The sequence below is a fragment of the Poecile atricapillus genome, chromosome 1 (genome assembly GCF_030490865.1).
Source record: "Poecile atricapillus isolate bPoeAtr1 chromosome 1, bPoeAtr1.hap1, whole genome shotgun sequence".
NCBI lineage: Eukaryota > Metazoa > Chordata > Aves > Passeriformes > Paridae > Poecile > Poecile atricapillus.
Window position 1 is genome coordinate 148,624,294 of NC_081249.1, and position 24,275 is coordinate 148,648,568.

General features: G+C 36.8%; 1 protein-coding gene across 3 annotated transcripts in view; it reads right to left on the reverse strand.

Annotated features, from left to right (window-relative positions):
- Positions 1–325: 325 nt before the first annotated feature.
- PALS1 (protein associated with LIN7 1, MAGUK p55 family member) overlaps positions 326–24,275 on the reverse strand; it is a 55,621-nt gene continuing 31,671 nt past the window's right edge. For all 3 annotated transcript variants that reach the window (XM_058829937.1, XM_058829939.1, XM_058829938.1), the window contains 12 exons: positions 21,691–21,899; positions 16,011–16,088; positions 15,145–15,291; positions 14,357–14,518; positions 11,211–11,288; positions 10,217–10,400; positions 9,098–9,169; positions 8,574–8,645; positions 7,683–7,850; positions 6,785–6,987; positions 5,393–5,503; positions 326–3,412 (listed from right to left, as the gene is read on the reverse strand). In XM_058829937.1, the coding sequence (XP_058685920.1) occupies positions 3,236–3,412; positions 5,393–5,503; positions 6,785–6,987; positions 7,683–7,850; positions 8,574–8,645; positions 9,098–9,169; positions 10,217–10,400; positions 11,211–11,288; positions 14,357–14,518; positions 15,145–15,291; positions 16,011–16,088; positions 21,691–21,899 (1,661 nt within the window). In that variant the 3' untranslated portion in view covers positions 326–3,235. The remainder of the gene's footprint in view (positions 3,413–5,392; positions 5,504–6,784; positions 6,988–7,682; positions 7,851–8,573; positions 8,646–9,097; positions 9,170–10,216; positions 10,401–11,210; positions 11,289–14,356; positions 14,519–15,144; positions 15,292–16,010; positions 16,089–21,690; positions 21,900–24,275) is intronic.

Sequence of the window (24,275 nt, forward strand, 5' to 3'; positions counted from 1 at the left end):
ACTTACCTGTAGATGAAAGGTAACTGCAAGGAATAAATTTCTGTTAACACCTTTAAAAATCATTTTAGAATTGTATGAATAATAAGGTCATTTCTCTTCTGAAGCTGCAGACAGCACAGCTGAATACTAAGTCCATAGTCTGTTGTAAGATACAGATCAAGCTTGAGAGAGAGACACTGGAACTCTGCAGACCTGTTGTTGCCTCTCCCACAGGATGGTGTCAGAAGGCGCACATAACATTCTGTAGGGCACTGATGGGTCACAGAATGTTTCACACATCCACCAAAGTGGCAGAAAGAAGACTCCCAAGATTCACTACAAGAAGTAAAATTGTATAGTGATTTATTTTAAATCTAGAAATATTTTACATTTTTACATTAGTGTGCAGTTCATGATGTCTCAAAATACAGAGTGCAGATACATGTATAAAAGTACAATGTGGGGCTAACCACAGGTCTCAGTTAAGTTACCTCAATTATTTAAGGCATGGAACCCCCCAGTCTAATATTTTAAAAGTCATATTTAATTACATTCAAAAATTCTTTTCTGCAATTCATTTAATATTTATTTTTAATTAAATCTGGACTGGTAAAAATGCAGATACCGTTATTTCGTCTGATACAGTTCATTACAAAGCCTGGGATAAGGTTGAAGAGTTTTACCAGTGAAGTCTATGTAAGCTCTTTTGTTCTCGAGGGAACTAGCACGCATTCTCATAAACAAGACGGAATAATTTCTTACACAAGGTAGTTCCAGGTCCAAGCTGGCAGCAGATGGACATCCAGATACATATTTCAGTGCTGCTCAGGTTCTTCCCTTCTGCAGGATGCAAAGCTAACACCGGTTAAAAGATACCATAGCACCTCTCTATGGATGTCAGTGAGTTCTGTGTGCCTTGGGAATTAAGAGAGTAGAGCTGAACTTCAAGCAATATGCTTTAAGTCTACATTCAAAAGCTCATTTGTATAAAAACAGATTCTGTACACCATTTCAGAAAAACCGGGGAGACAAACATCAATGAAATAACATGAATGGCATGATTTGCTGAGACTGATGCTGCCTATAAACACTGAATACCTAAGGAGGTTCAGCAACCACCTTGAGCTGATTGTGACTGGCAGAATTTGGACAGCACCTACATAGCTGAGCTAGATTAACCTTTCTCAACATATCCTACTGCTTTCCACCTTCTTGTCCAGAAACATTCAATACCCAAAAGCCTAACACATCTGTAATCATCTTTCTTTGAAAAGGGTAGAATCAATACAGTTTTTCCAATATACCTGAAGACTGTTGTTGTCATAAACTATGGATGAAACTGAGAACATGCCTGCAATGTGAGGCAAAAAGCCGTAATTTGAATATCCAGCCCTTAGGCCAACAGTAGCACAGTATTATTTCTAACATTGACTTGAACTAAGATACTCAAGTTTCTACCCCATTTTCTTTCTGAAGCATCATTACTTATCCCCACTACCTGCTTAATTGCTGTTCAGCCCTAAGTATTAATTAAACCATCAAATAATTTTGCTTTCTAGCAAGATAGGAATGCACTCTATACTTCAATTTTTTAATACAGAAATGTACTGATTATTAGTTCAGTACCTAGGACAGTTATCTGACAATTTCTTTATATCTGCTCTATACTTTGAGCCCTTTAGCAGTGGGTGTGAATTTGTTCCACTAACATTTTAAGAAGAATATATGCAAGACAGAATGGAAAACAGTAACTACTTTATCCTTTAACATTAGACAGGAGTGAACTACACATTGACATAACTCCAGTGTTTTACCTATAGGAACAAAGAAACGCTATGGCTAAAAGAAATATTCACAGTTAAGGTTCTTTGTGCTACCCAAACCAGCCACGATATTACTATTCATTTAGTGTCAGCAACAACAGCCCTACTGCAGATGCACAGCCACAGTAGTAATACTTTCACAACCAGAATCATTTGAGCATTCAGAGATGTTCCCTCCTGCTTTAGGGAACACATTAGGATACAGACCTTACCTTTTGTTCCCTTGTTTCAAGTTTTCTGTTTTAACCGCTAAAAATATTCCCCTTTCTTGTGACTTCTCAGTCAGTTACCAGTGTTTTACACATATTTTCACTGCAATACTGAGCAAATGCAGGACAATATGTTGGCTAGTGAATTACAATACTCATAACACAGTAGCTACATTCAGCTATTTTAATTCCAGTTAGTTGTCCATTAGTCCAACAGCCACAACATGAACCATTTGCAGAGATTAAAAAACCCCACTGTCTTCCCATGTTCAGCACATCAGTCTGTATTAGTCAGTATTCTGTTATAAAACATGAGAATTTTAGTTGACTTTCAAGCAGCATGTCTTATAACTAAATATTTTCACAAAAATATAACCTCTGCCTTTCTATGTCTACAGGTCTGTGAAAAACAACATCTCCAATCAGTCAGTATGTTTTAAAGAAAATAGCATAAAAATATCACATCTAGAAGTTCAATATAATAGTCATCTTTGATTGGACCTAAAATTACTGTGCAGTCAAATCTGATTTTAAAAGTCTGACTAAAAAGACACAAGGATCGAAATATTTACATTATACACATGTTTCAATTACAGTGCTATTAGAAAGTGGAATGTTTGAGAAATAAAATATTAACTCAAGCCTCACAGGGCAGCTCCAGACCAGAGCAGCATCTTCATTCTGTGTATTTTTTAAACAGGAGAGGTTTGTCATTGGTATTTTTCACATGTAGATTATTTCTCTGCCCAGTGATCTGTAGAGTTATGCTCCTGACCTAGCATCATGTCCCACAAAGTCATTAAGTTAAGTGTTAAATAACATTCATATTTATAACTATGTGACAGCATGGACTATATATATATACACACAAACACACTTAAAATCTTTGTCAGAAGGGTGATTCTAAGTTAAAAAAAGTGGATTTATGTATAAAAGTAGTTGCTAGGAAAAAAAAAATCTATCTAAAGCTTTAGAATTTAGTACTGACATGGTCTCCATTTCTAGACCACAGAGAAAGAAAACTTGTACAATCTTTCGATCAGTTAAACTGGCTCACAAGCTGACTCACAGCGTATTTTTCAGTAATACGCAATTTCACTGGCAAAGGATGCTGCCACTGAGGTCTAGAGCTCACATGCATTTATACTAGAATTGGGCAGACCCACACATGATCTGCTTGGAAAGGTAACTAGATTGAAGTCCGTTTGTCCCTTGGAACTGCTCTCATCGAAGCCAGGTGGAGGGCACCCACTGGGGTTCTGTGTCAAGCTTATTTATTAACCGGAGTAACTCTTGATATGCCTTATCAAGATCAGAATTCACAATTGCTGTATCAAAGTAGTGGCCATTGTTCTGTTCCATCTCCCTTGTCTTCTCTATGATTTCTCTCAGCTCTTCTGGCTGCAATCAGAAACAGAGTTAGTGTAGGTGTGTATGCCTCTCCTCCACAGTAACAGTAGGGAAAGGGAACAACTCTTTTTTTTTACACAAACACTCATGGTGTTGCTATTGGCTGTTGAAAAGTTTGCAGGAACACTCAACTGTGATTCATATTTGAAAGCTAAGGGTGTTCAAGAGAATCCTGACTGATTGGCCATGAGTGGCAAAGAGTAAATAACTGCCCAGGCTGAAGAAAATGAGGAAGATCCAGCCCTGCTCATTGCACAACATTGATCTCACTGAAGGAGACTGGAGATGGCCGAGGTGGTGTAAGACAATCTGAACCGTGCAGAACAAGGCAGCATTCTGCTGCCACTACCAACAGCTAGCAGCCAAAGGAGACAGCAGGCACTGGTGACAAGTGCTCAGTACACAGCAGTGAGAGCCACACACAGTGAGAGTTACACATTTAAGTTGACCAAATCACCGTAACATTAGCTGAATAACATTGCAGAAGTATGGAAAACACCATTTGGGAGCTAGAAGGGAATATGTCAAAAGCAAGAATATTGTAGTGTAGAAAAATGATACGAAGGCAGCAGTAGAAATGTTTTCTTACACTAATTTTCTAAAAGTGTTTATTTTTCTCAATTTATTTTTATATTGTATAAAGAAACATTCAGGTATAATTTTTGAGTTAATATTCTAGGGAGGATATTTCAAAAGGAACTTCAGGCCATTAGGACTTTTTCTTAGTCATTACACGCTCTTGAAAAATCAGAGCAACATTTGGGCATACATGCAAGAAATATTCTTTTCTTTATCGGAGAAGGGGTTTAACTCTGTAGCATGTACCCAACTGAAATAAATACAACTCCAATAAAATTAATCAGAAAGAAAACAGGCACAGTGTAACAACAAGAAATACATCCTTTTTTTCTGCAAAGAGATTCCTTTAACTACCGCAATAAAAATCCAGAACATACGTAAGATGCAATATTTATATAAAATAAAGTTTCCTTCATTGCATAAACATGAAGGAGGAAACACCCATTTAAAGACTATGATTATATTTGACTCAGAGGCCAGGGGAGGAAAGGAAATTTCCTCTGTTTCAACATTTGGACTTTAATGGACCTTTAAATCTTGCACACAAGTAATAAATCACCCTTGCATCAAACAAGGAGAGCAAAACAACACAGCCACAGATCCCAGTGAGTGTCCAACAGCCGTGTCAAGAATAACTGTGAGTTACGCTGGGAAGGTTGTTTTTCCTTCATATGAACAGCATTATGCTCAATCAGGACTTTGAAGTTACTGTGGTGGCAAAGGGCACCCACCAATCACTAAAGGATAATTTCAGTTAAAAAGCTGATGATGAACCTATTGCACTGCCTGAGCAGTAAGTACTTGGTATACCATAGCCTGATAAGGAACTTTTCTGAGCTTTCAGATGTCCTGGTTTAATCTCTGGCTTTTAAGTCCATTCTGTAGAACTAACTTCTGTGTAACTAAATAATCTCTTAAGCTCAGATCTTGGACATGACTGGTTAAAAATGAAGAGTGATTCCCACAAGATCAAGCATTAAAACAATTTTATATGAAGAGTTCTGGATAAAGTAAATGCTTTTCCAAAGGCACGTATGTTGTGAAATGAAAACTGGTAATCCTTTGCTCCATAGAATTACTCCCAGGTTTACTTGAGGACAAAACTGGGTATTCCACAGTTTTGAAATAAAAGGTCATGTTTTTGTACCCAAATACAGAGGCCCCAGCGCAGAGACACTGTGCCCCAGATTACTCAATCAGCAGTGCATTCTCTTGTCTAATACCTCTCACATCTCTTTAGACAAAAAGCATCCTACCAACCTGCAGCACAGCTACACTGGTTCGCTGCAGGGTAACTGCCAGTACCATTGCTGTGTCTCCATCCCAAGGAAAGCATATGTGCATTTGTTCATCAAACCCAGCATGGTTTCAGAAGAAGTTAAGACACCTTACCTTAGGGTTTTTCCCTTCTTTGGCCAATAAAGCACGTAGTCGCTCTTGTGATGGTGGTGCAACAAATATAATATATGGCTTCAAGTCAGAGTTACGTAGTGTTTTCAGTGACTGCAAAAATAGGATTAAATATTTAACAGTTCCACCCAGAAAAAGGGCATTTACTGATGTACTATTCACATGCTATAATTGACAATATACTCCTCAAACACAACAACTGTACAATTTATTAACAGCAACAGAATTAACTGTAGAAATATTCAGAGTTCAGACACCGTTTCCTACGAAATTTATATTCCAACATTTTTCAGCTTCATGAAACTCAACTATTTAGTTTGTTCAAGAATATTCTTCATAACTGAACTGAAGGAACAGATCTTTTGGTATCCAAAAGCAGTAAAAAGGTCAGCTACATTGAACTAAATGTCATACAATGCTAAGTAAAGGTATCAGCTTTGAACAGAGAGGAGTCTTTAAGTATTAGTTTAATTTAAAAATTACAGTTTAACCCTTTTCTGTTTTGAATATTAAACTACAAGGTATCAGATGCACTATTACTGTATGTGTACTATTCTGTTTTGTCAGATTTGTCTTGGGATAAACAACTTGTCTCTGAGGTAAATTTTTATAACCACAGAATAAGATACATTTTTAAAGAGCTATGAATTTTCATCTCATGACATGCTTTGCAATAGCCATGAGCTACGCTAGTAAAGTATCACATGGTCCCAGCTGGTGATGACTAATTATAGCTTCAATACTACTAGATTTTAGTGACATGGCTGAGTTTAAGGGCTTCTTTTGCAGCATCTACAACAGCAGCGGACCTCATACATATCGTATGTATCAGAAAACAAGCTGCATTCCAAGACTCAGCCTCTTACCATGTTTGACTAAATTTCCAAATTGAGGTATGCAAGCATAGTTTTTCTCTTCATAACCGAAAGGTCACAGCTAAATGGTTTTTAAATACTGTTGATGTGATGTACTTTATTTCTGAACTCTATTTGGAAACTGCACATTCCTAAAATACAATTTCCAAGTATAATCACAAACAATGTCCTCTCGATCTTCAAAAGCCCAGAAATCACAGAGTAATTGGAAGATGGAGAGACACAAATCTTATTTTAATTAATTTTTAAATTTAGATAGTTTCCAGATACTTAAAGCTGGTGAAAACTAAGGCCCCTATCACCTGCATCACAGATAAAGATATGCATATTAGCAAACAAGGAACTGAACAGAGTCAACTGAGCATCACTGAAAGAAAACCTGGCATAAATATGAATATGGATCTTGAAAACACACTAATTTTATAAACCAGACAGATCTCTATAGATATTCACAGTAGCTTCTACAATTAAAACATGACAGGCAAGAGCTTTGCCATACCTGGGTATGAAGATTTAAAAGGCATATCTTGCCCGAGTTGATGACTTGCCGCACGGAGTCGATGCTTGTACCGTAGAGGTTCTTCTCAAACTCTCCATATTCAATGAACTTCCCTGCAGCTATGTCACTCTCAAATGCCTGTCTGGAGATGAAATGATAATCCCTGCCAGCTGCTTCAGTCTCTCGCCTACTCCGAGTAGTATCTACAAAAAAGAAATTGAGACGGTGATACACGTATAGAATTGAAGAAAATAAAGAGTTTTTCTCTTAGCAGGGATATTGCTAACCATGCAAACATACCCCCCATACCCTCCCCAACAATTGTTTTCTACAATAAATGTCCTTGGTCAGGTTAAGTTGTCAAACTCAATTCAGAGGTCTCTCTTACTTTATCTAGAGGGAGAAAAAACAGTCAGCTACAAAAGGAATAGTTTTAACTGTGCAGTTGTGTTCTGAATGTGAAAACAGCTATTAGTGGTTTTTCAACAAATATATATTGCTACATTGTTTGTAAACACAATCTAGAGTTCATTAGACATTAAAAATATAATATTCACTGAAATACAAGTGGTTTGGGAGAGCACTAAAGCCACCACCATCTAAATACAAATTTACGCAGGACATTTGATTAAAAAATTTTTGCCGAATGTAATATTGCCTGGTTTCTTTTTGAACCTCTGTAAATCACTCCAATTTTATTCAAACCAATATAAATGCGTGTCTTATAGTGTCTCCTGAACACTGTTTGTAACACTGGATTTCCATTAACTCCCCTTCTTTCAAGAGCTCAATATATCCTGCGCCAAACCCCCAATCTCCTAATTACTATTTCCAACACAACAGGATTTGTCTGCAGCCAAGGTTCGGAATGAGGAACCTTATCTGCTGTCACACTCACGGGGCACGGCGGAGGCGAAGCGATCCACTTCGTTATTCATCAGCCTCTGCCGCAGCTCATTCTGGCCACAGTTCTGGGGGCCAATCAGAACGATGGGACGTTTCCTATTTGCTGGCTGATGGTACAGTGACATTTCCTCGTAGGTCAAAATTTCCTCATTGTCATAATCTTCAGAGAGAATAATAAAACAGTCACAACGTACTCTACTGCCAGATCCATGTATTGCTTGTCATCAGTGCATGCAGTATCAGATTTCAGACAGTTCCTGACTCTGCACAGCCTCTTACTCTGAATCACCAAAGCAACAGAACCCCAAAGATCATCATGTGCCCAGTAAGATGAGAATTTTTTCCCTTTCTTGGGAAAAAAAAAAAGGTTTCCACTGACTACTCTTCATATAACTAGTGGCATAAACCCAAGAAACAACTTTTTTTGCCAAAAAAACCAAGTTTCTAGTACAAGATTAACACTTTATACCCACTGGCAACAACCATCATCCCAATCTTGAAGTACTTTTGTAAGAACATAAGTAGCCTATAAAATCTGTCAAGAAAGTTTCCATTTATGAAATATAATTATGCGGTGATTACAAAGCTGTAATAAATTGGTTCATCATTGTAAAATTATGAGTACTTCGATGCCTAAAAACAACTATGTGTTTCTTTCTCTTATCATCTGATCTTTAATAAAGACACTAAATGACCTTACAAATCCTTTCACTTTTACATCTTTCACTAAATGTTATAACACAACGCAGTATTACTTACACAGAATTACTGCTAACATTTCTAACATCAGATCCTAAATTTCAGCATTCTCTTCCCAAGGCTGTTTGCAGAATCTTTTATAGTTGTTTATAATTGCACACACTGTACAAAAGTTGTTCCTTACCATCATTTTTATTTGCATTGTATAAAACCTTTTTCCGCTTCTTTTTGTTTTTCTTTGCACACCAGAGTTTTCCTAACCAAAATAAAAATTATGACAATCAAACACCCATACAACAAAAATCTTCCTGTTCTGCCCATATTTATTTATGACTGAATTTATTCTTCAGTTTTGAAAAGGTATATTATCCTTTTGTTGATTACAATGCTTTGTTGTATTAAGCAGGTGTCAAGGACTTCAACCAAGTCATGGCAGGTAAAATTCTTTACAACAAAAGGGGCTTTCCAAATTCTCTACATCATTCTAATTACATCACACATAGTTGTGAAAAACCCACAGGATTTATACAAGGTGTTAAATTCAGACTTGTATTTACATGAAGAATTTCACAGAATCATCCCACTTGTATTACAAAAAAAATACACCAGGAGAATGTTCTACAACTCCACCATGACAAGGTTCCATATAACACTAATTAACACTGCAACAGGAGATTTTTTTTTTTATTTGGGAAGCAGATATCCCACCTGATTTTTCAGGCTCCTTGTCTTCTTCTATGGTTTGCTTCATTGCTTCTCTTTGTTGCTGAAAGCTTTTTCCTTGATGCATTAAAAAAAGCACAAGAGTCATTAACATTTAGAAATAATTTCCATGCTTTTTCATCAAGACTTACTCATTTGACTCTTTCCTATGTTTTTACATCTCTGAAGGTTCCTAGTAGAATTTAACATGCAAAAGAAATTTTAAAAGAGAAACCAGAATTGCTGCAAAACTGATTTATTACTTCAAAAATAAATTCATCAAGAGATGCTTGCAGAGAATTTGTAGTATACTAGAGAGTTTTGCCTGGAAAAGTGAAAGGACTGGAAAGAGTAAGTTTCCTCACTGTGATGATGTAATTTTCTAATTATTTTTGTATGTCAAATGTATTCTATTTATATTCAATATTTTGAACTTCGATTTAAAATATATTGGCCTGTATTTAAATCAGTGTTCCTCTCAACTTCTTGAAGCATCATAAAGTTACAGTATGATATTTTACAGAATTTGACAAGTCTTTTGTTCACTGTGTTTAACAGAGCAGCAGATCTTCAATGAACTAGGCTGCAGTACCTATTCCAATGCAAAAATTATAAACAGACTTCAGTGTCGGAAAACCCTGTTACCCAAAGGCCCTCAACAGTGAGAAAGGAAATCTGACTGTCACTAGTAACTGAAGCCCTTTGTTAAGGGAAAACATGCTGAAAAGTGACCATAAATAGGTACTGTATCAAGTAGTTTATTTGAAAAAGTAGGAAACCTCAGAGCTGTGCCCATCTCCAGAGAACAAGTGGGCTGCAGTCCTACAATCTCTGCTGCAGCCAGCAGAGGGAACTCTGAAACTGCAGAGTCCCCATGGTGGAGGAATAAAGGAAGAGGAGAGCAGCTCCTGGAAGGGGCAGTGAAAGCAGTAGCTTTACTCTGTGTTTAACTCCAGACATGGTAATGCCCAACAGTAGGCTCTGTTGCAAGTGGTTCAAAGACACAGATATGTTTAAGGCAACAGATATTAAAGAGCACACAAGTCTTTGAAAACGTGAACATTGCTCTTGTGTGGCTATAACTAACTTGACTGATTGTCAAGCTTTTTCTAGAGCTTTATTTACCAGGGATAAGGCCTGCCAATGGCTGATTATCTTCATCTCCATCTCTGTAAGCCTGCCACCAGTTTGGATCTTCTTGACTGATCACATGGAGTATGTCTCCTTTTTGAAAAGACAGGCCTAATTCTCGGCAGGGGACGTAGGGGTCATCAGAGGGATCGTAGTCAAAATGCGCTTTCACGTGTATCTGTAGAAGATAGAATGTTAAAACAAAAGAAAAACAGCAACAGCCCTGTGACTTCTGAAGAATCAAACCTTGTCTTCCTGTGATTGCATTAGAGCTATGATAGATAAAAACTCCAAGCTTCTATAGAATGGAAACTTTATCTGGGGCATACAGGAGGTGCTGAAATAGAATCATTAGGTTAGCAATGGAAAAGACACAGCTGTGCTAGGTTTGGCGGAAAGGCTTGAATTTAACACACAATTTCCTCACCATTGTAGGAGACAATTCCCCCCCAGCTACTGATTTAAGTTCTCTGCATTCAAAAATTATCAGAGGTATTCTGATTGGTTAAAGTACCTAATAAATACACAGGCTGAAGCCCATTAGCTGGGCCTTCAGTTAAGTTTCACCTGTATTTTGTCACTAATCATTAATGTCTGGGCATTCTTTCTTTAAACTGTTAAAGCTATCTTTTCCTCCAAAAGCATATTTGCAAGTTTCGACAATCCAAATTTTTTAATATATATTTATATATATATACACACAAAACACAGAAATTCAAAATAAGAAGCTCAGAACCACAAGAAGCTCTACTTTTACAATTTCTTTCAGAAACTGAGTTAAAATTGTACTCAGAGTTTTGGTTTAAGCTCATTAATAATTTTCAACAATTAATTCAGGTGTTAGTCTGATAACAATTAAAATCAATTTAAATGGCTACGTTTTGGGTTTGTTCCACAGTGTAAAGGACCTGCAGAAGGACTTTTTACACACTACTAGTAAAACCAAGTACATCCCACCAAGCACAAGAACACCTGTAGAGCTACTTACAACGGTCTCCTTCGCAGGAGGTGGCTTGCTCTGCTGACTGGGAATCAATACGAAGGTCAGAGTACCATGCATGTCAGCCTGAGAGGAAAAATAGTTTCTTCATATACAGTGTCAAAACATGGTTTAAGGTTAAGAATTTTAATAAATAATACATTCTAGAGAGTGCTTTAAAAATTCCCATTAGAAGTTGTCCGTTGTCCCTAACAGCACATCATCTACCCTTTAGCTGGTTTAAAATATATAGTACAGATACAAAGTGGTTCAGTAAGACTAGAAAGCTAAATATTGATACCCAGATTTTAAAAACCCAGTTTTCTTGAATACAAACTATTTCTATTTGAAATGGAGCAACTGCTGTTCTGTCAAGCAGAGACTTAGGATAAATGGATAATACTCTCTTGTTCTGTTCAACAATACCAACAAGTGGGTCTACACAGGAATGAAAAAATATATTAAAAATATGCAATTTTTCTAGAATTGTTTAAATGGAACAGTGCTTTCAAATTTAAGAATTTCTACAAGAATTTTATGCTGTTAGCATTAGTAAAGAATACAAAACACTGCTTAAAAACTTAGCTAACATACCCAAATCTTACATGTGTAAAGTGTTCAATACCAACACTGTAGCCATCCTTGATAAGAAAGTAGAACATAATGTTATCTTTATCTTCCTTGCTTATATACTTCCATTTGCAGAATGTGTTTGCACACATAAAAAATATCTTGAAAAAGTGCAAGTGAAAACCTGTGACAAAGCCTACAGGTGTTTCACTTCCTATATACTATTCTACAAAACATAACACAACATTTTATCCTGTATAAAACAAGAAAATACATGTATCTTGAAAAATTCAAAACCAAGGCTTAAATAAAGTAAATGTCACTTGAATATAACATGATGAGGCTGCAAGAAAGGAAAGTCCATTATTTTCAGTCAGCATGCATAGTTCCACAAGGAATGTATATAATCTCACAGTGATCATGTGAACAGCCTAGTCCAAAAGTCACATGTAGTTTATCATCACTCAAGTAGCAAGCAGTGAAGCAAAACTAAGGAAGGAATTTCTCTTGTCCTTGTTTGAAGCGTTTTGGGGGGTCTAAAGCATTTTAGAACTTCATTTCCAGATTACAAATATCCTTGACATATAAAGGATTAAAAGTATTATTTTAAATTAGTTTCATTAAAATATATATTTTAAAAATTACACAAGGTTGTGTTTATTTTGTTTTTAATTTTCAGCAAATTGATTTTCTCTTATGCTAAATGTATTGTGGCTTTACACCTTTTGTTTTTTAACCCTAGGCTGCAGGAGCTGCTCAGGAGCAGAATAAGCTCTCCGCAGAGAACTAAACTGCCAGACTTGAACTACCTGTTAATCACCTCCAAAACACTATTTGCAGAAGCATATTAGCTAAATATGGCTTTAAGAAACACAGATGGCAATGGAGACAATTACAAAACATGACAAATCTCAGATCTGATCCAAAATATCCGTGGACATTTAAGGCTTCTCAGAGAATTGTAAGCATCTTCCTAATTGATTTAAAAAGGTAAAACAAAAACCCCCAAACCTCAAACTTTTCTGCATCTGCTTCCTTCCACTTGATCTCACTGTATGAAATAGGTGAAAAATTCTAGAAAGAAGCCCAGCTGAAGATGGAAACCATCCATTAAAACCAGTCTTACTGTACCATAAGACAACTCATCTATGGATATTGCTGTCTGTCCTTCCTACAATATTCAATCTACAGCTGAACCTAAGTCTTTGTCCTGATTCTGATTTGTCTCTAGAGCATAAACCTAGTAATTTGAAGATCTACTAAATGTTTCTCTTTTTCTTTCCCCCCAAACTCCCTGCTAAGTAAGTCCTAGTTGATATTTCCAATGTTTTGTGTCAAAGTTATAAATTAACCTCTAAAAAAGTATGATTTTCTTCTGTTTCCACTTTGACATCATGGTCTTGCCTGCTGCAATTGGACCAAAGATTCAGAGTTGGGTTTCAGGTGTCTTGGATACTGATCCAAAGCAGGTACCAGGGGAAAACATGAAAGACATGCAATTGGGCAACAGAAAATATTAGTGGTAATTGCCAGCTTTTGACATTTTTCTCACAAGGCCTTTTTGAAAGGGAGTACTTCTAATTTACTAATTCCTGATGGATTTCTTGCCTAGCTGCTTTTAAACTAAAGTATAAATCTGTCATGAATGGTGTAATAGACAAGAAAACATCCATGCAAGTAAACTGCTAGACAAAAGGGCTTTTCTCAGGAGTGAAAGAGCAGTAATTCTAGTCACATAAAGGTCCCGTGTGATACATTTTGTGGTGGATTAAGTCTGGCCAGCAACTTAAGCATCAACCAGCTCCTAATGCACTCCTCTCTCTCAGCAGTTTGAGGGAGAGAATTGGAAGACCAAATGCAAGAAAAAAGTCTCACAGATCAAGGTAAAAACTGTCTAACAAGTGAAGTGGAAAAACCCCAACCCAACACGTGATGCAAAAGCAATCACTCACCACACAGATTTTACTGCTCAGCCTGATTCTACACGGCCATTCCCATCACTGTGGTCAATTTGGGTCAGCTGTCCCAGCTGTGTCCCCTCCCAACCTCTTGCTCACCCCAGCCAGTTGCAGGCAGCAGACAGTGAAACAGAGAAGGCCTTTGACACTGTGACACCGAGCACGTGCTGCTCAGCAAGAGTTGAAACACTGGTGTATTATCAACACTGTTTCAGTCTAAACCCGGCCTAAACCGCAGCACCATACAAGCTGCTATGAAGAAAATTACCTCCAAACCAGCCACACATTTATTACTTGTGGACTGAATCAGAGACAACAATGAAAAATTATGGCTTTTCAGAGCTAAACAAAGTTTTTCTTGGAAACCATTAGAAGTGTAAAGATAACAGCTTGACACTTCCACATTTGTAGGCTTCATTTTTGCAGATAACTGCCATTAATACTTATCAGTATCCTCCTATGCATCAGAAAAAAAACTTGAAATGGACTTCCACATACGAACACCGGCTACCAGAATGAAAATACTTTTGAGGCTAAATATGAGTAAAATGACAAGCAGAGTCAACAGGCTTCAGACTTATGAAATGAGTATTTATTGCAAAGAAAACAAGAAGTGTTCCAACTCACCAGCAAGTCAAAAACTTCATTAACATCTTTTCCACGGATCTCAATGCCATTGATCTCCAGAACTTCATCCCCTTCATGTAACAGCCCACTCTTCTCTGCAGCACCTCCTTTGACTATTCGACTGATGATAACAGAATCCATTTCATTGCGAACAGTAGCACCCTGTGTAGTAGCAACACATTCTGAATTTGTTACATATATGAAACTCAAAGCCATCTATTGTATATATTCCAAGCCAGTGGAAAAACTATGCTGAAAGAGATTGCAAGTAACAGCTTGGATACATACACGCAATGCTCCAGTTCAAAAAAACTACTGCTTCAACCTACACTAAAGACTGAAGAATTTCATGGCTCCACACCATAAGATTCATTTTTTTTTTACAAACATAGTCCTAAGGAAACTTTTATTTGAAAGATGCAAATAGCAGATGGTAACTGCAAAACAAACCCCCAAACCAGAAACCAGCCAACCAAAAAAACCTACACCCGGATGGCACAAGGTTTAAGCTCCCTTGCAGCAAGCTTAGGATCGAGACTCTTGACAAGATCATCTGTCAAAACTCAAGCTGATAGAAGCTGTACAGGCTGCATGTGGTAGTATGGCTACTGCCCAACTCAAGTTAAACACAAGTTTACTGTCTATGACTGTTTCTCATTTTGGAGGGAGGGAGAGTGTTTAGAAGTTAAACATTACCTTCGCATTCGAATTCCAAACATTTCGTAGCACTCTGGGAAGGACAAAAAGGCTTTTCCTTTAAACGTAACTGAGTAAGCACCAGTACTTACCAACGGAATATCCCGAGCTTTCTCAATGCGAACTATTTTAACCGTCTCCCCTCCATACACGCTGACGTTCTCATAAATCTTCTCATCTGTCATAGGCTCTGGTTGCATTTCTTGTTCTGCAACTTTATCATGAGCCAGGAGAAGTGCCTAGTGTTAAACAAAATCAGCTCAGTTACAGAAAACTTCACACTTGATATGCATACAAAACAGTAGATGAAATTCTGCAATTTCAACAGTCTCTGCAGGTTATAGAACATTGCAAACTGACTCAAGCAATAAAATAATCACTTATCACAGCTACGTAGCACCTACTCTTTTTCAAAACTTTCAGACTGGAAAATAATAAAAAAGCAATTTTGAACACAACTGTGACTGTACTTCTATCTTATCTGTACTAGAAAACCAGACACTGGTCTACTACGCATGTGTCTGCAGACTCAGAATAAGTTTTGTGGTGAAAACTACTTTTACATCACCATTCCAGGACAAAATTTACTTAATCCACCCCAAGGTCAGCATGAAACAACTAAAGGTAAAAACAGATAAGCAAAGCAGCTCATGTGTTGCCCTGTTCCCACTGACCTACTGCTACATTTTTTATATACAAATTACCCTGTAATACATATAGACCATAGCAAGGGCTGAATACAGTCATGCACTGCACCTCATTAAAATGTTCCATTAGTTTCTGGAAAGTGCAAATTCCTTATCTTAGAAAAATTGAAAATAGAGAATAGAAAATAGAAAAATGAGGGTTGAGGAATAAAATTCATCCTTGCCCAGTCAGCCCAAGGGAAAAAGTAAGTTACCCTGAAAACAGCATCAAGAAATAGATCCATTAGATTAGAAGCTTCATTTTGTTTTACCTGCATGTGAGGGGCATTCAGCAAAGCATTAAGCTCCTGTCCATCCTTATGGTGGCTGGGTTTCAAAACACTCTGCACCTAAAAAGAAATCAAGCAGTAAAACTCTAAATCTAGCCAGTGATTTATCAATCCTCCCTCTCCTATTAAAGCACAACTCCCTACTTGCAATTATTCATTTTACTGAAAGTAAAGTATATCCATGTAATTGTTACTCTACTGCTGATTGATTAGTCTGGTACACATTAGGAAAACATGCAATGAGACCACAGGACTAACCCAGCACACCTTGTCTTGGCAATAATCTACCAAATCTAAGTTGGTACCCAGTACCTCACACAGATTTGTCAATACCAGAGATTGGCAATAAACTCAGCTATCACAAAGACGCACACACATAAAAAAACCCAAAACTCTAAACAGTGAAAGTTATTGATTTCATGTCACTGAAGTCAGTCACAATGAAGTGTATTAGAAGATTATGCTGGGGTTTTAAACTGCAGTAATTTCCTATTAATGTGACTAATCTTCCTCTTCCTTAAAAGCAGATTATCATACTCTTATTACGCAAACTATTTTCTGAACTAAGAGCAAGGCCAAAGATTCCAAGATAGGTTTTGCAGTGCATCCTGGAGCTCCTGTCTCAGGAAGTACACAAATCAAAACTTCAAAAGGTCCCTCCCTGGAAACCGGATTTCTTTGGCTGCTTCCAAAATAATCCACACTAACACAAGGATAGTTTTTGCTCAAGCAGCTTCAGTTGCCAAAACAAGTTTTCCTTCTCATGCAGTTACCAAATGAGCCTTGCCATGACCTCTTGAAAATAGTGGTATGCTCATACAGAGAGCCAAGAGCAGGGAAGTCCTCTTATGTAAAGGTGAGGCTGAAGATACTTTCCAAAGCCATTATCCTCTGGCCTAATCTGACCAAAGGCACACAAATGCAACAGCACATGAATCCAAAGACATCAAGAGTAGATCATACGAATCAGAGCTGCAGCTTTCAGAGAAATTGAAAACATTTTGTTCAAGAGCTTCTGACTCTTACAGATGAGGTAATGTGGCATCAGAGAATCAAGAAACCAAAAGTTTCAGAGAAAATAAAATAATTCAGCTTTTTGTATGATCTAGTAGTATCTAAAGGTTGGGAAAGCCTCTATGCTAGGAGCAATTATCTACAGAAATGCTAACAACTATCTTGGATGCTACCAGACAACAGCACTGAAAACTTCCAAGTAAAGATTCTTTTAAATTCTAGAAGCCACTAAATGAACGGTGCCCATGGAGCCAGACCCTCACATTGCCAAGCAAACTGTGACACTGAACATGTTCCTGTGCTCTGCAATAAACCTGGCACAAACTCCAATTCCTTCCTCCCGACATCCCTAGAACATGCCTCATGGTGAGCTAATGCAGTATAGCTTAAAATGATCAAAGAAGACAGATTTAAGTAATTTTTAAAACTGGTTTCTTTAAAATCATAAAGAACAGAAAGAGTTCAGCTTCACAAAGTCCTGGCTTCAGTCATATGTCTAAATTAGACAGGAAGCTTTTACACCTGGCTTAAACTGAGTTCTAGGATGTCACATAGCAAACAGAACACTGCATTAGGCATATTTCACTGACAAGTTTTCCTCTGTTTTGAAAGAAAAGATTCTTCTGTTCTTCTAAAGACTTTCTCATAAAGGTTTAAGGTCTCTAACTTATAAGGGACTTTGAACTTCTTTCTTGAAGAAGCCACAAGAAACTAAAGCTTTATTTATTTATCAAATCTTGATGATCTCTTAATAGGAAACGTACTCAGAAAGCAACTTGGAATCTTGCAAGGAACACAGTCTTCTGAATGCAAGGTCAGAGGCTGGGGATTTGACAGTAGAAAAGAAAGTAATCTGGTTCAACCAGTTATTCTGTGTGCAGTAAACATCCTTTATTCAAGCTGAATTTCGCTTTGAATAATTTGATTATTAAAAATTTTAATATCCCTCCCCTTTTAAGAAAAACATCCATCTCTCATTTGTTTATTTAATGATGCTCTAGGAAAGCTTCAGGCTGCCCTATACACTTATTACAGCAGTAGTGCTGCTTGTCAGAGTCCTTTGGAACTCACGGTAATAAATCCCACAGCTTTATCTGACTAAGAAATTTGAAGTCTGTCATTCCAGAAGTGACACACTACATATAGCATAGATGATCCACACTAAGTATGTGGCAACTGTATTTTCTTAACTCTTCAGACTAATTTTTACTGTTAATTATGTTACCTTTAGCTCAAGAACCTTCCCCACCCAAAGTTATCAATTTGGTTTCATTACACACACCACAAATTTGTAGGCATGTGCTGGAGTGATATTAAGAATTCAGAAATCAACTGCACCTGCAAAATTCTGTTGTTTTTACCAGCAGGTGAGCAGGACTGTCAGATGGAACATACAGACACATTCCAGTGCACTTACACCAGAATTTGTGAGCTTTCAGTTCATCCCCCTCAACAGTACTGATCTGGTTTGTCTGATTTTGCAGAAGCAAGTCAAAAAACATTTAGAAACAGTCTATAAAAATTGAGCCCATTAAGTATATTTAATAATGTCTTTAAGGTATTTGGTACGTGCTGTTACAGGCCAAGTTATAAACTGTCTTGAATGCTGCATCAAATATTCTTACAAGGTCAAGATTCAGACCACATTCCCATAATCCTTGCCCCCATCTTGGTCAAGTTTAAATGGATTTAAAATCAATTTAATTACACTTGATGTTTACCAGCTATTTTTGAGACTTGGAGTACACCCCATTACATGAAGATAAGCTTTCTCAAACAAATTCCTTAAGCTCAAGTGCTTCATTCCTCCTTTTTAATTCAATTGAATTTTCTTAAAAAGAAAAATCTAGAATTGTTAGTGGCTGGCTATCAGAATTGGTGGGAAAATTAATTGTACATGTATACTACCAATTTCAAGAATTTTCTAAAGAGGATTAGAATACTGAAAAACCCTAAATAATATATATTTTTTTAAAGGGAGATTCTTTCATGTTGCATTGTGCAATTGTGTTGTAAAATGCCTGTTCCTGCTAAGAGACATTCTCTTCTACAGCATAAAGCCTCAAACAAAACACATCTGTAGCCTTAAACTGGGACACACACTCCAAACAGTTTCAGTTATACACTGTTGCTCATGACCTGTGCACTAAAATATGCACACCAGCACTACCTGCTATTTAAAACTAATGTTATGCATGTATCTGCTATTTTTCTTTCTTGTAATGCCTTCTGGCTTTTATCATCAAGATATTATCAGTATCTTAAATCCAGGCTTCTGCAAGTGTCTTTTCAAAAACACCATGAAGTAAGTAAATGAGCTGCCTTCTGGGGGAGCTTCCCATGCCTATGCGTAAAGGGAGAAAAAGCAAAAGACAACCAAAAATGAGAGTACACGAAAAAGCTTGGGCTTGCAAGATAAACACATTGTCAGGATTAAAAAATATCCCCTCCCCCAACAAATCCAAAAAACCAAAATAAAAACACCACCAACTTTTTTAAAGCAGAAATAATTTCCTCCCATACTGCTACCATAACTGATACAGAAACCTTTCCAAAATGAATGAAAGATCTGAAAGTCAAGCATAAGATCCTCTATTCAGGCAAGACGAGGAAGTACAAAGTGATGTGAATGGAGGCTTCAAGGTATCCTCTCGAGACGCTTCTGTCAGACACAGAAATATTTGTCCTGAATTTCTGGCTCTATCATTTCAGGATGTTATTTAACATATTGCAAAATACAAGTCACTTAAATACACAAGAAGCTGAGTCACTGAGAAACTAGATTACATCTGAAAATGGGAACAGACATTTGCAATATATTGAGTTTTCAGGAATTTCAAGGCTGGACAAGACAGGGATGGGAAATGAAGATTCAAAATGAGTACAAGTGATTTGTCTTTTATGTAACAGTCTTGGGGATAATGATCAAATTCTGTTGGTTTAAAATTTTTAGATAAATTAAATATATTCCTTTTGCTTAACCTTCTTCATGACTGGTAAGAGACACAAAATTGGCTTTGTACCACCTTCTGATTTTAGGATTTACCAAATCACCTGAAAAAAAGAGAAGAATATGCTGAGAAGGTAAGGGGTAACAAGAAAAGGGGAGAAATGCAAAAGTCTGGAAATAGACCTAGACTTTTCCTAGGCATATTTTCTTCTTGGAAACTTCTATTAAGTAGCAAATAAAATGTCACTGCATACATGCAGGGAAACAACCAGCTTTCTTAAGGTTTATATCTGTAACACCCTGTATTATAAAGGAGGTTCAAAAATTCTGGCTTCTATCTGAATGAAATCCTAAACTAGGCCTAGGTAAAGTGGATGTCTGGGGAGCAGGTTACTAACAAAAGGTAACTGAAAAGGTTCCTTCAGACTCACAGACACAGTGAACAAGCCCAGTAAGGATTTTGAGGTAGGCTACACACTGATGAATAAGCAAGCCAGAGGGAAGCTCACAGGTATGCCAAACGTATGATTACAGTGGGTTGATTAAAAGTTTTCAGATTCACAGGACATTCTAAAGTACTTCCACCTGCTTTTGGCACAGTCTTACTGACAAACTTAAACAAGAAAATCCTAATCTGACATTTAATCAGCACCTGCACCTTTAGATTGTATTTAAATGCTGTCCTTCAAGAGTCAGTAATTTCTTCTGCAAAAGAACTTCAAGCTTGCTAAAATGCTGCTGGGCTTACAAGATTAAAGTCTAGTAAGATTAAGGTCTAGTAAAAGAAAGAGTGGAAAAAGCTGTTGAAAAAAATGCTTCAGGGAGAAAGAAAACCAGCTCCTAAACCAACCGACCCAAAAACCCACCAACACCCACCACCTGCTGCCATACTGAAACACTCCAACCCATGTTCCTGAGTCAGTTTGGTTTGCTGGGTGCTAAATGCTGGAACCTTTCTTTACCCTGGATCTGGCTCTGCTGAACACTATAGTGCTAGGATTGCACTCAGGTTGGTACTCAAGCTACTGAGATCAAATCTAACAAATACATACAGGTCTAAGATGTAGCCACCCTGCACTACAAGATATACTTCCACCAGTCCCTGGAAAATTGTGACAAAAGTTACTGAGTGACCCTTTAGAATATTTTTGCAATTCCTAAAAAATGTATCAGATCTTACAAAAGAGCTGTTATCTGTCAGACCAAAAGAAGTTTAATCACAGCAGTAATTAAAACATTGAAATTAAGTATTAAGGGATCTGTTGCTCACTTTAAAGCAGAAGGCTTGTTTCCAGTATGCTTGTATTTTCAGAGAAGACTCCGAATCTAAGAAGCATGGCTCAGCTTAGAGAAGAGTCACAATAACAGAGAACTGTAACTCAGTTCCTGAATGCTTGCAATAAAGAATACCAACTGTAAGGGAGTTAGATTGTCACAACCACTCCCTTTTCCCATGTTTAAACATAGTACCTTCTCTGTTACATATCTATCCATGCTAAAGAGAGAGTTCCTACCCCCAAAATATTTTTCTGGTTACTGTTTGCTGTATCCGGTTTTTCCAGATTTGCAATCAGTGACTATTATAACCTCTTTCATATTCAACATTCAGTCACTCAGACAAGCTTGACAAGTATGTATTTCAACAGTAGCTATGATTATAGGTTTCATGTATGTCACAGAGATGCATACTGTACATACCTCTTGTGCTAGTTCTTGTGCATTGGAGCTGAGAGGATATGGAGGGCTGGCTTTGTTCATGTGCACTGTAACAGCGTTGTGGATCTTAAATGCATTCTGAAAATCGCTATTTTGGACAAGCTGTAAAATGAGCGAGATATCCTCTTGACTCTGAGGGTCTACCAAAACGTGCTGGATATGCTTAAGAGAATTTAACAGTTCTTCCACTTCTAGGTAAGAAATAACAAAATACAAATAAGATACAAGTTAACAAGAATGATAACTAAATATTTATATTAAGAGCTACGCTAAAGTGTTTTTACTGTTCAGTTTTTAAACCAGCAGTGACAGATGAAAGTTTAGTATTTATGTTACTCCAACTTTTTTTTTGTTTTTTGTATATCAGAATGTAACTGAATCAAGAGTTAAAAAAATACCAAAAAACAAAAAAATCACCCCAAATCATTATGAGCACTAAGACTTTATTGTTAAGCTCATCTTGATGCACTGAATATTCATGGATACCTTGGTTCACCTTTCTGTGTGTATCTACCATATATGGTAGATATCCATGAATCTCAACTATATATTGCTTACTTATAGAATGAATGTTTGATGAGTAAACTACAGTCAATTTATAAACATGAAATTGTGCTCAGTCTTCGCACATTAAAATTAAAAGGATGAAAAAATATCATCTATGAACATCTATGAGTTTTGAAATATATCTACAGCAAAAGAAAGTCCACATCTTTTATCTACACAGATATGACTCCTGCTTGGACAGTAAAATATTTTAACATTTTAATAACCACTTTCTATATATTTGCATAATATATGTACTACATTCTTGAGTTTCAAGAACTGATCTGATGCTTAACAAGTGCTTTTTGAAGACTTTTATATTATTTTAAGCCAAACCAAATTTCTGCTAAATACGTCACTTCTCAAAATTCCTAAGACAAGGAATATGAATCAAACCCAGGTAAGAATTTCTGAAGCAGACAAAAAGCAATGCATGTTCGGAGCCTGAAATAACATACAAGTTTTCACTCATTATCTGAAAAGAATCTGTTCAGCCACAAGAAGCTGCTCAGCTATCTTATATTTCAATCAATTCAAGTAAGCAGAATGTTTGAACCCTGGTATTTAAAGAAATGAACAATAAAGAAAATCCCAAATTTTAAAACTCTCAGTTGATACTGATACCAAAATACCATTTTTGAGAATAATTTTCAAGTTTTAGAAACCTTAGTTTATTCATTATCAGCTAATTAAACTAGGAACACTATCAGGACATCAGCTAAGTTGGATTTTTTACATGAAAAATCTCAGTAGATACTGATCACTAACATGGGTACTTCTGTCAAGAAGTTTCCCTTACATATTTTTAACCACAGATTCATCAGCACACTGAGCACAAGCCTAGACTCAAAATTTTTTAGCACAACATGACAAATGGTTGATAAATGGGTACATGAAAGTCATAAAGCCTAATAAAGTATGTATTTCAAACAAGTTTAATTGTTTTAATTTTGGACAAAGCATAACTACGTACAAGCTGTCAAATTTGCAAGTTAAGTCTTCTGTATTATAAAAGGAAACAAACAAGCCAGGGCTGCTACTCTTGTACTTTACTGTCAGCAGGACAATAAAAAATAGTAATAGAAACCCGTCCAAAACCATTTCACACACGCTAAAAACATCCTACCCACCAAAGGTCAAGGACTTCTTCCTGTAACCACCAAGGAAACAAAGGGCAGTAGGACAAAAGCTGCACAGAAAGCTTGTACAGTGGATGTGCAGGATATTCCACTGCTGAGTACAGCTCACAACACTAATTACGGCAGCCAATGTCTCACTAGGAAATTGTATACACAATATACTGTTTATCACACTGGGAGAAATGCCATTTGGAGAGAAGGCTAAAGAGCACTCTACACGTGAGATTATTTGCTAAATAGGACATTGTCAGCTGGCAAAATTCTCATCTAATGGAGAATTCACAGTACTGAAGTATCTCCTCAACTCATTCTCCCAAGTCTGAGGAAGTGCACTTTTTCAAGCATAAAGAAAAAAAATGATGTGTGAAACTGATGTTATTGTATAGCTCCTACTGACACCTGCTTGGTTAAAAAACATACCAACTCAAAGTTCTGCTATTTTTTATGGTTACTGGATTAAAAAAGCAGTGATATATTAGAGAACCTCACTTCTTTTATCTCTTCCTATGCGTTAATTATCTTACTCCATTATTTCTGAACTCACTCTTACATATCTGAAAACTCAACTACATACACATATATACACACACAATTCTAATACATCTTGCATGTAAGATATGAATTCATACAGAAAGACAGACATCTCGCTTTGTATCAATAACAAAGACATCCTGTTCCTAGATGTCTTTACATATTGTCTTTTTAGCCCTTTGCTCATTCCTTCTGTGTTGTCCTTTCTTACAAACTAACACAGTACTCTCTTCCTTGTATAATTCCTTTCTACACCGAGGCTTCATCTGCTGGATACCAAAGCTTTATACCAAGTGATTTCCCCCCATTATGTAACAGTAAATAAATACCCACCTCAACACAATTATAAAA